This window comes from Sarcophilus harrisii, chromosome 2, assembly GCF_902635505.1.
Source record: "Sarcophilus harrisii chromosome 2, mSarHar1.11, whole genome shotgun sequence".
Classification (NCBI taxonomy): domain Eukaryota; kingdom Metazoa; phylum Chordata; class Mammalia; order Dasyuromorphia; family Dasyuridae; genus Sarcophilus; species Sarcophilus harrisii.
In genome coordinates this window covers 98,135,862-98,150,227 of record NC_045427.1, presented here as the reverse complement: position 1 = coordinate 98,150,227, position 14,366 = coordinate 98,135,862, and the positions used below count along the sequence as shown (strand labels likewise).

Here is a 14,366-nt window from a genome sequence, read left to right as displayed (position 1 = left end):
AATGGAAGCGGTGATTAGACTTGTTCTCCTTGGCTCCCAAAAACAGAGATAAGAATGAGTACAAGTTGTAGAAAATTTCATCTACAAAAAAGTTATAGAATATCCTGATTTAAGGAAAAGCCTTCTAACAATAAGAACCATCCAAGAATAATTAATTGCCTGAGGAGGTAGTAATGTACTTCTTTTTAAAGATCTTTTGGGAAAAACTGATAATGATCATTTGGATAGAGTGAATTCTTGTTTATTAATGAATTGGTCTAGGTTGTTTCTGAGGTTTCTTCCAACTTTGATTTTGTATTATACAGATATAGTTAAATGTAGAAATGCCTTTAATATTGGAAATAAAGAATTTTTGTTAGCTGCAGAGATTGAGTGTATCACAAATAACAAAGCTAAAAATAGTTTAGTAAAGCTGTTTCCTCTTCAATAAAATGAGAGAATTAGATTAGATAATTTTTTAAATCTCCTAGTTCCAAATAGATTCTAGAAGTCATAACCATATATATATAATACTCATTTAACTAAGTTGTTTTGATTTTATATTATACCAGTAAAGCTGGGGTTTAGGGTGGAGGGAGTTAGGAAAGATAAATATTATTTGACTCATTTGGCATTGATGGTTTCATTTTCATGTGTTTCTTTAAGATGCTTCAGAAGGGGTTTATTATCTAAAGGACTCTTTCACAGTCCTTCTTTGATGCTTCATCCTGGTATGGAGGTGATCCTTTGTTCTTGAAGACTGTGGCAGTAGATCACAAGCCAGTGTACTGTGTGAGGAAATGGCATTGGCATTAAAAAGATAAAGTTAGGAAGAGTGCTTTGACCTCAACAAAAAATTACTGAAGAAATATTTGCAGGAGGTGACATAATTTTAAAGGCATTCAATCATTTTTCAAGATAGCTCAAAGAGGGAAGATTATGAAAGATACAAAAGATCACAGACAGTGGTTTTTCTCCCTGCCCCTGCAAGACAACCAAAAAGGTATCACCAATTACTGACTTATATGCCTAGCTTCTCACCTATAATCTTTATGAAAATGGTCTATGCTTACATGAAATATCCTTGATAAAACTACCAGAAGGAACAAGAGGCTTTCACAACTATCTTTCTGTAGCTCACTACATCTTTATGATCATATCATTGATAACAACCAAATTGTAAGATCCATTGTCTGCTTTTTTTTAAATGTTTTAAGTTGATAGGACAAAATGTAGCTTTGAAGGTTCTTCTCAAAGAAAGTTTCTCATGCATATGTTGAACATCACAAATAGACTGTGACAGATCTAGGTATGGGAAAACCTTTGTTCAAAAATAGACTGAGATCAGTCTCAAATAAATCATAAAACAGACAAACTCATATACCTAAGATGTTTTTCATTGTCATGGAAAATGCCATATGTAAAATTCAAGTAAAAGAACTCTGGATTGATAAAAGTGCTACAAGTTCTCCTTTTTGATGATAACAATGTATTAAGACCTAGAATATTATAAAAACTCATTTAACAAAATCCCCAGTAACACAAAAAAGATTGATCCAACCATTCATACTGGTAAAAATCAAAGTACAAAATGTATTATTTGCCCAGAGAATTATCCAATCTGAGTTGATAGTTCAAAGACCATTTGTATATAGTCAGTACCTAAATAAAAATCTCCTCTTCAAGCTGATAATTATTTATTTAACTTTTGCATAGGTGCAGCCTGTTTACTTTTAATATCTCTGATTAATGAATAGTTTTTCCTTATATCAACACAAAATTTGTTTCTTAAGGGTTATAATTGTTGTCTCTAATTCTACTCCTTGTTGCCCTCAGAACAAGTTTAAAACTCAACTCCTCTTCCACACAATAGCTTCTCAGATTCCTGAAAACAATTTTCATGTCTCCTTTATGGCATCTTTTCATTATCAGACACCTCCTTTTCCTTTGTCAACTCCCCATATGATATGGTCTTGAAATCTTCTGCATTCTGATTTTCCATCTCTGAATGCTCACCAGTCTTCTTGCACAAATGTATACAATACTGAACACAATACTCAAGATTTGGCTTGAGTAGCACAGGATATGATATATGCCATCTCCCTAGTTCTGGATACTGTGCTTTTCTTAATGGAGTCTAAGTTCACATTTTACTTTTTTTTTTTTTTTTTTAAAGCAAAGTCTTTTAATGCCATTATTATGGAAACAGAGATGAGAGTTAGGTGGATTTGGAACTAATAGAATGGGTAAACTCAAAGAGTAGTCATTATTGGTTCCATGCCAACTTGAGGTTTTCTCCAGAGTGCCCTCAAGGATTTCTTCTTTGCCCTGTGCTATTTAAGATGAGTTTAAGAACAACAACAAAATCTCACATATATTAAAAAACTGAACATAGGCACAAACTTGGGCAAATCTAGCTAGACAGAAGTTTGTTCACCTGTATAGGTTTGTAGTAGACTACAAGTTCAGTATGAATCAGTAGTAATCAGTAGTATGATAAATGATTTCTTTTTAGTCCTGTGTGTATTAACCTATTAATTGGGACGATTAATGAGTACTTTTGAGGAATGACTATTCTAGTAATTCCAGATTTACCTAATTCTAACATTACCTAGTTCACTTCTAATGATAATAATAATAACTAATATTTTTATAGCACTATTATGTGCCAGACACTGTGCTAAGGGCTTTATAGTTATTATATCATTTATCTTTACAGCAATCCTTGAAGGTAGGTGTTGTATACTTATATATATATAATATGTGTGTGTGTGTGTACATACATATACATATCTACATATGATATTCCCATTTTGTAGATAACAAAAATAAGACACGTAGGTTAAATGATGTTCACACAACTATTAAGTATCAGACTGAATTTGAACTTAAGTTTTCTTTACTTTATACCTGTTCTTTATCCATTATGCCACTTAACCCACCTATCATTCCCTTTGCATAAAATTTGCATAAAAGATTATCAAATACTTTGCTAATATCTGGGTAAAAAAAAACTGATACAATATTTCCCTGGCATAATAAATCCCTATCAAAAAAGGAAATAAGTTTAGTCTGCCAGTTTGTTCTTGATGACCCTTTGTTGGCTTTGTGATCAACACTTCTTTTGAATGGTTCATTAACCATTTTTTTAAAAGATATGTTCTAGAATTTTGCCAGGAATCCAAATTAAGCTCACTGAACTATCAAACTTGATTCTTTAAAAAAAAACAAAGAACAGAAAACCCTAGTGGTATTTAATCTTCTCCAGCTTTTTGTTTCCAGGGTTTATTTTAGATTACTGATAACAGGTGAGAAATTGTATTAATCCACAAGCAGTTATTAAGTGCTACACACTAAGGATACAAATCTAGCAATTGACTTCCTACCCTGGGATTAATTTATTTGGATTTGGTGATCTTTAAAAAACTGGGTGCTCTTTTATTTATCCCCCTTTTTATCTTAGATTTCAATTCCCTATTAGCCATTTTTGTCCTAAACAGTCCACAGATTATTCTTCTGAGCAGAGAAAGTTTTACAATTCTGTCTTTTCTTTATTTAACCTATTATAAGCCACATAAAACAGTAGTCCTTTATCTTTTATTTTCTTCAAGACAATTTAAAAACTCTTTTTGTTTACTTTATCATTACTTGTAAACTCCAGTTCATTTCAAGCTTGCATATTCCTGATGTTTATACTTTTTGGTGGCATGCTTTTGGATTCATATTTCATTATCTGTGCTTGCTTCCATCTTCTCTACTTTTCTTTTGTAAAAATAGATCTTTATTGATATCTTTTTTTCCTTCAATTTTATCAACCAGATTTCTCAGTATTCCTTACCTTCCTACCTCCCAGAGAAATAGCCCTTATAACAAAGAATTTTGAAAAAGTAACTTATTATTATCTTTGTTTGTTATATTTATCCCAATTATACTTCCCTGTCACCCTCCCAGAGAGCCATCCTATATGAGCAATGGTATTTTTATATGACTGAAAACATGAGGAAAAACCATATGACCTCCCACCTTCAAGAAGGATTAGATTGCGGTATTTTCTAATATTCTTTCATTCAAGTCCTCGATCTTTTATATTTTTGTTAACACTCACTTTTGCTTTTTAATGTGTGGTTCTTTTCATTTACATTGCTATAGGTATTATGTATGTTGTATCATCTTGGGTCTGCTTATTTCACTCTAAATAAGTTCATGTAGGTCTTCACATTTTTCTCTGTATTCCATTACAACACAATAATATTCCATTATATTTTTGTACCACAGTTTATTTATCCATTCTCCAGTAGATAAGCATTTACTTTGTTTTTCAGTTTTTTGATGTCATACAAAAAGTATTGCTATAAATATTTTGGTTATTATGAGAACTTGTTTCTTATAAATGGCTTTCTTGGTTTATAAATTGACTAAGAGAGTCTCTGGTTCAAAGAGAATGGACATTTTAGTTATTTTTATTTGCATAATTCCAAACTGCTTTCCAAAATGGTTGCTCCATTTCTCAACTCCACTAAAAATGTGTTAGAATACCCATAATTTCACATTCCCTCCAAATTGACTATTGTCATTTTTTGTAATCTTTGTCCATTTTCAAGGTGTAAGGTAAAATCTTAAGGTTGTTTTGATTTTCATTTTTGTTGTGATTTGGGGCATTTGTTCATTGTTACAAATACTTTACTATTCTTTGGAGAATTTGAAACTGTTTCGAAGAACTGTTTATTCCTGTCCTTTCACCTCTTCTCTATGGGGTAATAGCTATTAGTCTTATGTGTTTTTATTAAGTATTAAGCCATTCTCTTATCAGAGAAATTTGATTAAAAATATTTTTTTTACTCATTAAATCTCATCCTTTTTTATTCTAAATGCATCAGTTTTCTCTGGAAAGAAGCTTTTCTATTTCATCATCCATTTTATCTTTTGTAATTCTTTATGTCTTATTTGGTTAAGAGTATATCTGATGAGTGAAAAGTATGATCTGCTTTTCTTTTTTGTTTTAACAGTATATTCTTTAACGTTAAAGTTGTGTATCTATTAAGACTGTATTGTGGAGTATAGTATAAAGTGTTAATTGAGGCTTAATTTCTGCTAGACTGCTTTCCAGTTTTCCTAATTTTTTTTAATCAAAAAAAGAGTTTTCTTCTGATTTATTTATGTTTTCTACTTAAATACTAGGCTAGTAAATTCCATTATTTCTAAATCTCCCTTGTTTAGTTTTTCCCACTGATCTTTCACTCTGTTTTTTTTAACTAATACAGAACAAATACTAACTAATAAATACTATTAACTAACATAAAACAAATGAGAATTTGTTTTGAGGAAAAGGCAAATTCAGCAAAACTAATCAGGACCATCAAAAAAATGTGACGATATATGTAATGTTCTATCCCTGTGGGACCCTCTTTTGCAAAGAACAGTACTGGAACAAACTAGAGTGAGGGTTGAGTGCCTTGTCTCTTCTTTGAGACCAATGTGGTGGTTCTTTCCATTTATATTGTTGAAAACAATTGTATATGTTGTTTTCTTGAATCTGTTTCCTTCTGTTTGCAGTAGTCGTGTGTTACCATGATTTTTTGTTTACACTGAATTCATTGTTTTTTATAGCATGGTAATATCCCATTATCCCATATAGCACAATTATTTTGGCCGTTCTTCAGTTGATGGGCATCTACTTTGTATCCACTTCAAAAAGTACTACAAGTATTTAGTATTTCTTTTTTGTCAGTGACCACTTGGGGTAGTGGAATCTCTTAAGTCAAAGCTTTTGGCCAGTTAATTAGTATAATTCCAAATTGCTTTCCAGAATTATTTGGCTAATTCATAGTTCCATTAACAGTGGAGTGGTATGCTTATTTTTCTACAACTTCTCCAGCATTGAACGTATTCATACTTTATTATCTTTGCCAATTTGTTGGGAGTGAGGTAATACCTTCTGGTCATTTTGATTTGCCTTTTATTATTAGTGGTTTTGATCATTTTTTTTTTATGGCTGTTTATAGTATGGAATTTGGTATTATTAATATGTTTAAGTTCTTAATTGGTTGATAAATTCCCTGTACATCTATTTCTTCTCTAGAGATTTTTTTTATTCCTCGGGATTTTTTCTTTTTTCTCTTCAGAATGAAAAATTTCATTCATGAAACTTTCCCCATCCTTCCTGTGCTGACTTTATCTATAGAATTTTAATTATGAAAAAACACTTGCCTTCCTTTCTCTGAACATTTGAAATCTATTTTATTAAAATACTAGGGTTCGTATTTGACTTCTGGTTTGGTGGTGGTGGTTGTTTTTGCATCTCTATCATAAATTCTAAGATAAAAGTAGTCACTTCTGCAAAGGTTACAATCGTTTTTATCCTAGCAACCACTTTTCTGATATAAATCAGATGCTGGGGTTGTTCCCTTTTCTTGATGGTTCTACTTTTTAAAAAATAAAATTATCAAAACAAATAAATGGTTCTACTTTTAAAAAATCAAAACAAATAAATATAACTATCAGCTGCTCTTGCTGCAAATAAAGATTATTAGCTTTTGACAGAGTGAGTGTCCCTGGAAATGTCTTGATAATTAAAGCCTCTCCTTAGCAGTATATAAAAAGCCTGTGTTCTAGCCTTGTGTTTCCTGTTGACCTCTTCATCTCATTCCTCTTTCTAACCATGTGGTTTGTACAGTTTTTATGAAAACCAATGTGTTAATGAAAGTAAAATACTTTACAAATCTTAAAGCAGCATTTAAAATGTCAGCTGTGATTATCATTAAAACAAGAACTGAGAACCCAGAGAGATTCAATGATTTGCCTGGGGTCACACAGCTATTAATAAGTATCTAAGATGGGATTCAAACCTAGGACTTCTGACTCATAAACCAGTTCTCTACCCACTAGACCATGTGTTTTCTCAAAAAGAGAATACAATCTTAGGTTTGAGGCATAGTCCCGTAAATGAGAGGGATGAGAATTATAGTATAAAGAATACAGTATAAAGAGAAAAAGAACCTTAAATTTATCCAGATTAACTTTCTCATTTTTATTATGTCTCTTGAGTTTAAATTTGACACTTTTAAGTTTTGATCTCTAATAGCTTTTCACTGTATATATTTGATGTAGTTGTATCTAAACATCATAAGCCATGGGCTTTCTTTCTTTCTTTCTGTTAGATTGTATTTCCTTTGTTACCTATGTTGTTTTTCAATTAAAAACCCTTTGATAGGATTTACAAAGCAAGCAATGAATCTTTCCAGCCCTTGTGAGATACACTTCATCCCTTCCCTCTTACTTATCATCACTTATCATCATGTGGTGCAGAAATACAAATCCTATTTTCAGAAACCTTCTTATTAACCAGCTGATTACTTCTCAAATTTTCCATTTCTTTTGAAATCCTTGCCGTTGATTGGTGGCAGTGATTTTTAAAGATACTACCTATACTCCTAAAAGTCTTCACTTTCTTCCCCAGACATGAATGCTGCTGGATGGGTCTTAATTTGATTGAAAAGGAGCTGGGTCCAGAATTGAGCAGGTAGTAGTTGTTTGGATGGGTTGCTTTGGGGATAGTAGGATATGCTTTTTAGTGATCACAAACTGCTCACTTGTCATGAAGACTCATTTCTTTATCACTTATATTTTCTTCTCCTGATGCTTTATGGTTAGACTTAATGAAACACCTATTAGGATCATAGATTTAGACTTGGAGGTTACTTTAAGTGCTTCCTAGTCCATTCTCCTCATTTCTTCTCTGGAAAATTTTAAGTTTCTAGAGGACAGGAACAGTTTATTTTTCCATCAGTGTGTCTAGCAGCTAGAAAGAGTGCATGGGTACATGGTACGCGTTTAAATGCTTAATTATTGATGATGTAGAGACCTAGGGGTATGATGTGACTTGCTCAAGTCTACACATGTAGCATTTATTGGAGCTAGGACCCCATTCCTGTTCTTCTCTATCTAAACAAAGGTTTTTGTGTAAGAAGTGGCATAAAAGATTATGGTGATAAAAATAATAGTGGCCTAGGCATGTACTAGTGAGTATGAAACATGAGATGGTCAGCTGGAATAGTATGTTAGTACTACTGAGACATTAAAATAATCAGAACATGTCTAGCATGTTGGATGTTTTATGGAAAGAAATCCCACAAAATAAGAAGAATTATAATCTCCATTGGAGTTAGTAGTATTATATATATGAAATTACTGATCCACTAGCATGTCTTTAGGATGATTCATAATATCAAGAGTACTTTCCAATACAAAAAGTCCCCATCATAAAAACATCACACAGCAAGATAGCTGTATCTATCTTTCTTTCTATGTTGTCTTAGAATTGCAAGAATCCTTGCTGCTGCTTCCTCAGGAGGCATTTTACAAAAATTCAAAAGTGCTTAGATTTTTCATGGTTTTTTGGAAGTGAGGAAAAAGAAAAAGTTTAAAGTAGGAGATAGTTTGCCTATGGGGTAGCTTGTTTCTTCCCACCATATCACATAGTAAATTTAAAAATATAAGTCTGTTATGTTGCTAGGAACTTAGATATAAACATCTTTTCAAAATATAAAATCTCTTAGAGGCATGTACTCTAAAGCATCATTTTAAAACATCAGTATTAAAGCAAATATTTCATTACAATATTTAATTTTAGTTACCTTACTCAGGAAATAGACATTTTGATTAGTGGCAAACTTAGGACAGGAGTTAGAGTAACAACAGCATATAGGTCCAAGAGAGAGATATTCTTAAACTTTGGGGAGGAGTACAAAGATGAAATTTGCTAATTTCAAAATTTAGGACTAATCTTATATTCAAGAAAGAAGGCACAAACTTTCTTTCCTTTTCTTCCTGCGTACCGCATTGATTTCTTGTTCCCAGGACCTAAATATATGAATTTGGCATTTAAGTATTTTTAATCTGCTGAAGTCTATACAGGTTTCCACACAAGTCTTGTGATCTATTTGGGAGGGGGGGCGGATTTTTTTTTCTAGGAGATTTATGAGTTTTGAGCCTTAGGCTTCCAATCTACAAATGAACTTTTAGAATATAATTGAATCATAAATTGAAAACTGCCAGTGTTTTGTCCTTAAGAGTCTAACAGTTCATAGAATTTGTCTACTCTGATACCAGTAGTAGATTGAAAACCAGTATAAATAATGAAAAATTTATCTAGTAGGCTTTCTTTTTAAACATGCTTTTTAATTATGCATTTATACAATGGTATTACACACAAGAGATCTTAGTAATTTGTATGAAAACTGCCAGTATTTTGTCCTTAAGAGTCTACCATTTCATAGAATTTGTCTACTCTGATACCAGTAGTAGATTGAAAACCAGTATAAATAATGAAATATTTATCTAGTAGGCTTTCTTTTTAAACATGCTTTTTAATTATGCATTTATACAATGGTATTACTCACAAGAGATCTTAGGAATCATCTTGTTTAAGCCCTCTCATTTTACAAATAAAATCATTGAAGCCTACAGAGATTAAATAATGTGCTCAAAGTTACATACCTAGTAAATACTATAGTGGAGGCTTTAATCTAGATCACCTGTCTTGCAGGCTGAGGTTTTTCCATTCTATGCCACAATGCTACATCAGATAATAAGTGAGAGTTCTGTTTTAATAAAAAGGTAACATAGTTGTAGAGAAAGGCAAGTTGATGAAGCTTATTCCCCACAACTGTGATAAGCATTATTGGGTATAGTTATACAGCATGAAAGAGGTGGGTTTTGACCAAAAAGTATTATATCAAGTTCAGTCTGCTTTTAGACTACATTCCAGTGAGGTCCAAGTTTCTCTTCATACATGCCAACTTACTATGGTTTCTCACATTACAGGTTAATTTTTTCAAGGAATTCTGTGCATTTTCTCAAACGTTACAACCTCAGAACAGGGATGCATTTTTCAAAACTTTGGCAAAATTGGGGATTCTTCCTGCTCTTGAAATTGTAATGGTAACTATATAATTTTTTTTATACTTTTGGAAGTTGTGAATTTGTTATATTCACCTTATAAATCCTAATAATAAAATTTATATCACTAATACATTTTGGTTATAAACTGGTATTTTCTAATGCAGTTACTGTAATCAAATCTATTGTTTGGTTAATGTTGGTGAAATGTTAACATGTATGTAAGTTTTAGAGTTTTGATTAAGATGATAACTTTTGGTGTGTGAATGACTTTCAGTGTGACAGGTAAAACATTGAGACTCTTCCAGAGAAACCAGTCATACCCCCTAATCATTAAATAGTTTAGTTATATAAACATATACAATTTCCCAAAATAGTTTTTGCAAGTATTCTCAATTAGGGACAATCGAGGAAAAAGACACCTCCATTAAGGAAGAAGATAGATACAGATTTTGTAAAGGCTAGAAGCATGCCCTAGTAGTCAATGTAAGGAGAAATTTTGAGTAATAGAGAAAGCACCAAGCTCATAATTTCTTATGATTTTGAAATGGGGAATTCAGAAATTTTTATTTTATTTCATGTATAAATCATTGCTTATAGGGAAGTTCCTTGAAGTTGAGAATTATTTTTTAAATTCATCTTTTTTTTTATCTGTCCCTTTTTCTTGCTTAGTACAGTGCCTTACATTGAATAGATACTTATTCTTGAGTTAATTTTTAAAAATTAACTGCATCCTTCATTGGTGAGTTCTTGATGAAGAATTTCCTCTACCAGTGAAGATTTTTAGCCTTAGAAGTTGCTTTAAACAGTAAGACGTCATAAATTGCCCCCAGTCCTCAAATTCAGTATGTGAAACTTGAACTCAAGTCTTCCTGATGCTAGGGGCCATAGGGGCCAGCACTCTCCGTTATATCATGCTATCCCTAAAATTAAAGAATGCATGATCTAATTATGAGAATTTTATAGTAAACATTGAAAAACCAAGAGCAGGAAACTTCCAGACTCCTGGAGATAGAGATTTAGGGGGAAGGACATAAGGATGTATATATTTACATGGCCACCCACCAGGTATCAGGCACTGTGCTAAGTGCTTTTACATTTAATCTCATTTAATTCTCACAACAACTGTAGGAGGTAGGAGTTATTATGGTTCCTATTTTACAGTTGAAAAAACTGAGGTAAAGAAAAGTGATTTGCCCAAAGTCAATAAGGTAAATGTCTGAGACTATATTTATCTCATTCTTCCTGACTTCAAACCCACATTTTTTCCTCTATCCCATTGGTTTACTTTGGGTAGGAGGACTATAAACTATAAAAATTTTTTGTCAGTACAAACCTGCAACTGTTCTGTAGCATATAGTCTGAGATTGGCTAGGAGATACTGAGTTTTAATGATTTTCCCTGTATTACAAAGCCAACATGTGTCAGATGACAATTAAACTCAGATCTTACTTATTTTGAGCTTTACTCTTTGTCTGTTACGCTATGATGCTTCTCCAGAAGTATTATTAAACCCTCCTAGCTCTAAAGATTTGGTATTGTGGAAGAAAGAAAAGGGAAGAGACACATAATCAAGAAGAATGACAGAGTAGTGATGGGAGCAACAGAAATTATCACTAACAAACTTTGTTATTTTTGTTTCCACATAGGATTATTTTTGTACAGTACAGGGTTGATCTTCCATCATTATGAAGAATATTGTACAAACCATATGTTGTAAATTTTGTTGGTACAATTCGCTGTTTTTCAAGATGTATCTGAATGATTAATTTTTCTTTTATTCAGGGAATGGATGATTTGCAGGTCAGGTCTGCTGCTACAGATATATTTTCTTATCTAGTAGAGTTTAGTCCATCCATGGTCCGAGAGTTTGTTATGCAAGAAGCCCAGCAGAGTGATGATGTAAGTAATAAATAAATAAATTTAATAGTAAAAAATATTACCATAGGTTTATGCATGTAAATTTATTGAAGAATAAGAATAGTCATAGTTTTAAGGATCTGAAAGTATAAGATTTATAATTAATACATTATTTGGACAGTTTAGAGAAAGCAATTAAAACTTTTTTAGTTTTTTTTATTATCAAGAAAAAAACACACGGCAGTATTTTTTAGATACAAGATTTGAAGTCTTAAATGTCACTCTAAATTATGAAACGTTAGTCAGCAAACATAACTATTTTTAGTGTTGTTTTTTTTTAAACCTCAATTTTTTTTTTAATCTTCTCAGGACAAGAAAATTATATATCTTTTTTGCTTTATATTCATGTTAGTCTGAAAAAAAATCATAAAGACTTCATTTTTTTTGTATTTTAAAGCATTTTTGATGTTCTTAGCTGGTCATTAAAATATTGTGATCTATTTTCCAGACTCTTTTGACCCATCCATTTAGTAGTAGATTTTTAATCAAATGGCAGTTTATTACTATTTTTATTGTCAACTCCACATTAGATTTACTAAACCGCATTTTTTTTAAGGATTTAAAAGATTGACTTAGATGTTTTCTTAGGCTTTTTCTGTAGCCATTTCCATGGATTTTAAAATTTTAATTTGTGCTTGGCTTCTTTTATTCACTCTGTGTTCTTGAAGGATATTTTTAGATTTTTTTTTTCTTCAAATGACATTCTTTGACTCTAAAGTACATAGTCTACTTTATATGTACCTTCTTTTGAGTGACTTCTGCATTGACTTAATATAGTTTATTAGGATTAGGTATGGGTAATGATTTATTTGATTAAAGACATTTATATTATATTTTGACATTGTTTTCTGTCATTATCATCTGTCTCTTAATTTTTACTTAAAAATTATCTGGTTTATAAAAAGAACTCTGGGAGATGACTAAAAACCATTACATTAAATTCCCAATCCCTATATTTATGCACACATGCATTTTTGATTTCCTTCACAAGCTAATTGTACAATATTTCAGAGTCTGATTCTTTTTGTACAGCAAAATAACGTTTTGGTCATGTATACTTATTGTGTATCTAATTTATATTTTAATGTATTTAACATCTACTGGTCATCCTGTCATCTGGGGGAGGGGGTGGGGGGGTAAGAGGTGAAAAATTGGAACAAGAGGTTTGGCAATTGTTAATGCTGTAAAGTTACCCATGCATATATCCTGTAAATAAAAGGCTATTAAATTAAAAAAAAAAAAAATTATCTGGTTTTTGTTTAGTCTGGAAATCATATCCTTCCATAGTGCTAATGTTCTTTTAACAATTCTTTGTTTTAAAACTGTGGAAAGGCTCCTATCTCAGATTCTCTCAATTTTATCATCAGTCAGTAGGTCTTCAGTTGTCCTAAATTGATTATGGATTAGTTCTTTGGTAATTATTAATATATTCCTTTTCCTAAAAATTAACAAGATCAAGTAATTAAAGTTGAGGATTTTCTTTGGAATGATTTTGACTTTTCTTTAGTAAAGAAAAAAAGCACCCCAAACTAATCTTCTGCAGCAATACTGTCGGCAGAAATCTTGATAATTTGATGCTGCTTATGAATAAGTAAACAGCAATTAGTTTTATCGTCTGGCATCTTGTACATAAACTTCTGGAAGTATAGTTTATTTCATAAAAACTTTATGATACAATCCAATATCCTTGGAAATCCAGACAAAACAGATTAATATAGAAAAGTTTTGTTGTTAAACATGAAAGAAAATACTAATGTTTTTACTTTTTTTTCCTTTGTTTGAAAACAAAGCATAATGTCTGTCTTGAGTTAATTGATTTGTGTATATGTAGTTCAGTGAAATAGTGATTTTCTTTGGCAAAATTTTAAAAATTTATCAAGCTTTTTCTTTGTTGTATTCAGTGCCTTCAGACTATCATAGATTTGGAAAGGATGGATATAAAGACCATTCTGATCTTTTGCATTTTGTCAGTTTCAATTATAACTTTCATTCTTTATTTTATAATAGCTTTTTCTTTTCAAAATATATCCAGATAGTTTTCAACATTCACCCTTGAAAAACCTTGTGTTACAAAATTTTTCTTCCTTCCTTCTCTCCACTTCCTCCCCAAAACATATTTCTACATTTATCATATATCTTAGATTCTAAACCTCCTTTCATATCTAATCAGAAAGTTGGAAACCCACATGGACAGATATTTTTTAATAAAGCTATTCCTTCTGGCAGATTTTTGGCACATTATATATGTCTTTTAGTATAGATTCTACTTAAGCTCAATTCTTGAGCCAATCAATAGTCTCCTTTCTCTGCTATGTTGCAATTTTTGTTGGATTAAGTTTTTGCTTGGGTTCAAAATACTTAGGGCAGAAACTTAATGACATCAGTTTCTCCTTACATGTAATTAAGAGAAACTATTCACTGAACTTTTTTTAGTACATGGAAGCAGGCAGAATAAAAAAAAAATGTTCCAGCCAAATTGGCTTTACAGATGATTAAAATTTGTATAAATTCCTACAGTCTTATTATTGACTTTTCTCTAGCTCCTGATATGATTACCATTTTACTCCTTA

At 31.4% G+C, this 14,366-nt stretch overlaps 1 protein-coding gene across 2 annotated transcripts in view; it reads left to right on the top strand.

Moving 5' to 3' along the window:
- Nucleotides 1–14,366, top strand: part of PPP4R3B (protein phosphatase 4 regulatory subunit 3B) — an 85,782-nt gene that overhangs the window by 52,284 nt on the left and 19,132 nt on the right. For both annotated transcript variants that reach the window (XM_031950504.1, XM_031950503.1), the window contains exons 6-7: nucleotides 9,802–9,918; nucleotides 11,662–11,778. In XM_031950504.1, the coding sequence (XP_031806364.1) occupies nucleotides 9,802–9,918; nucleotides 11,662–11,778 (234 nt within the window). The remainder of the gene's footprint in view (nucleotides 1–9,801; nucleotides 9,919–11,661; nucleotides 11,779–14,366) is intronic.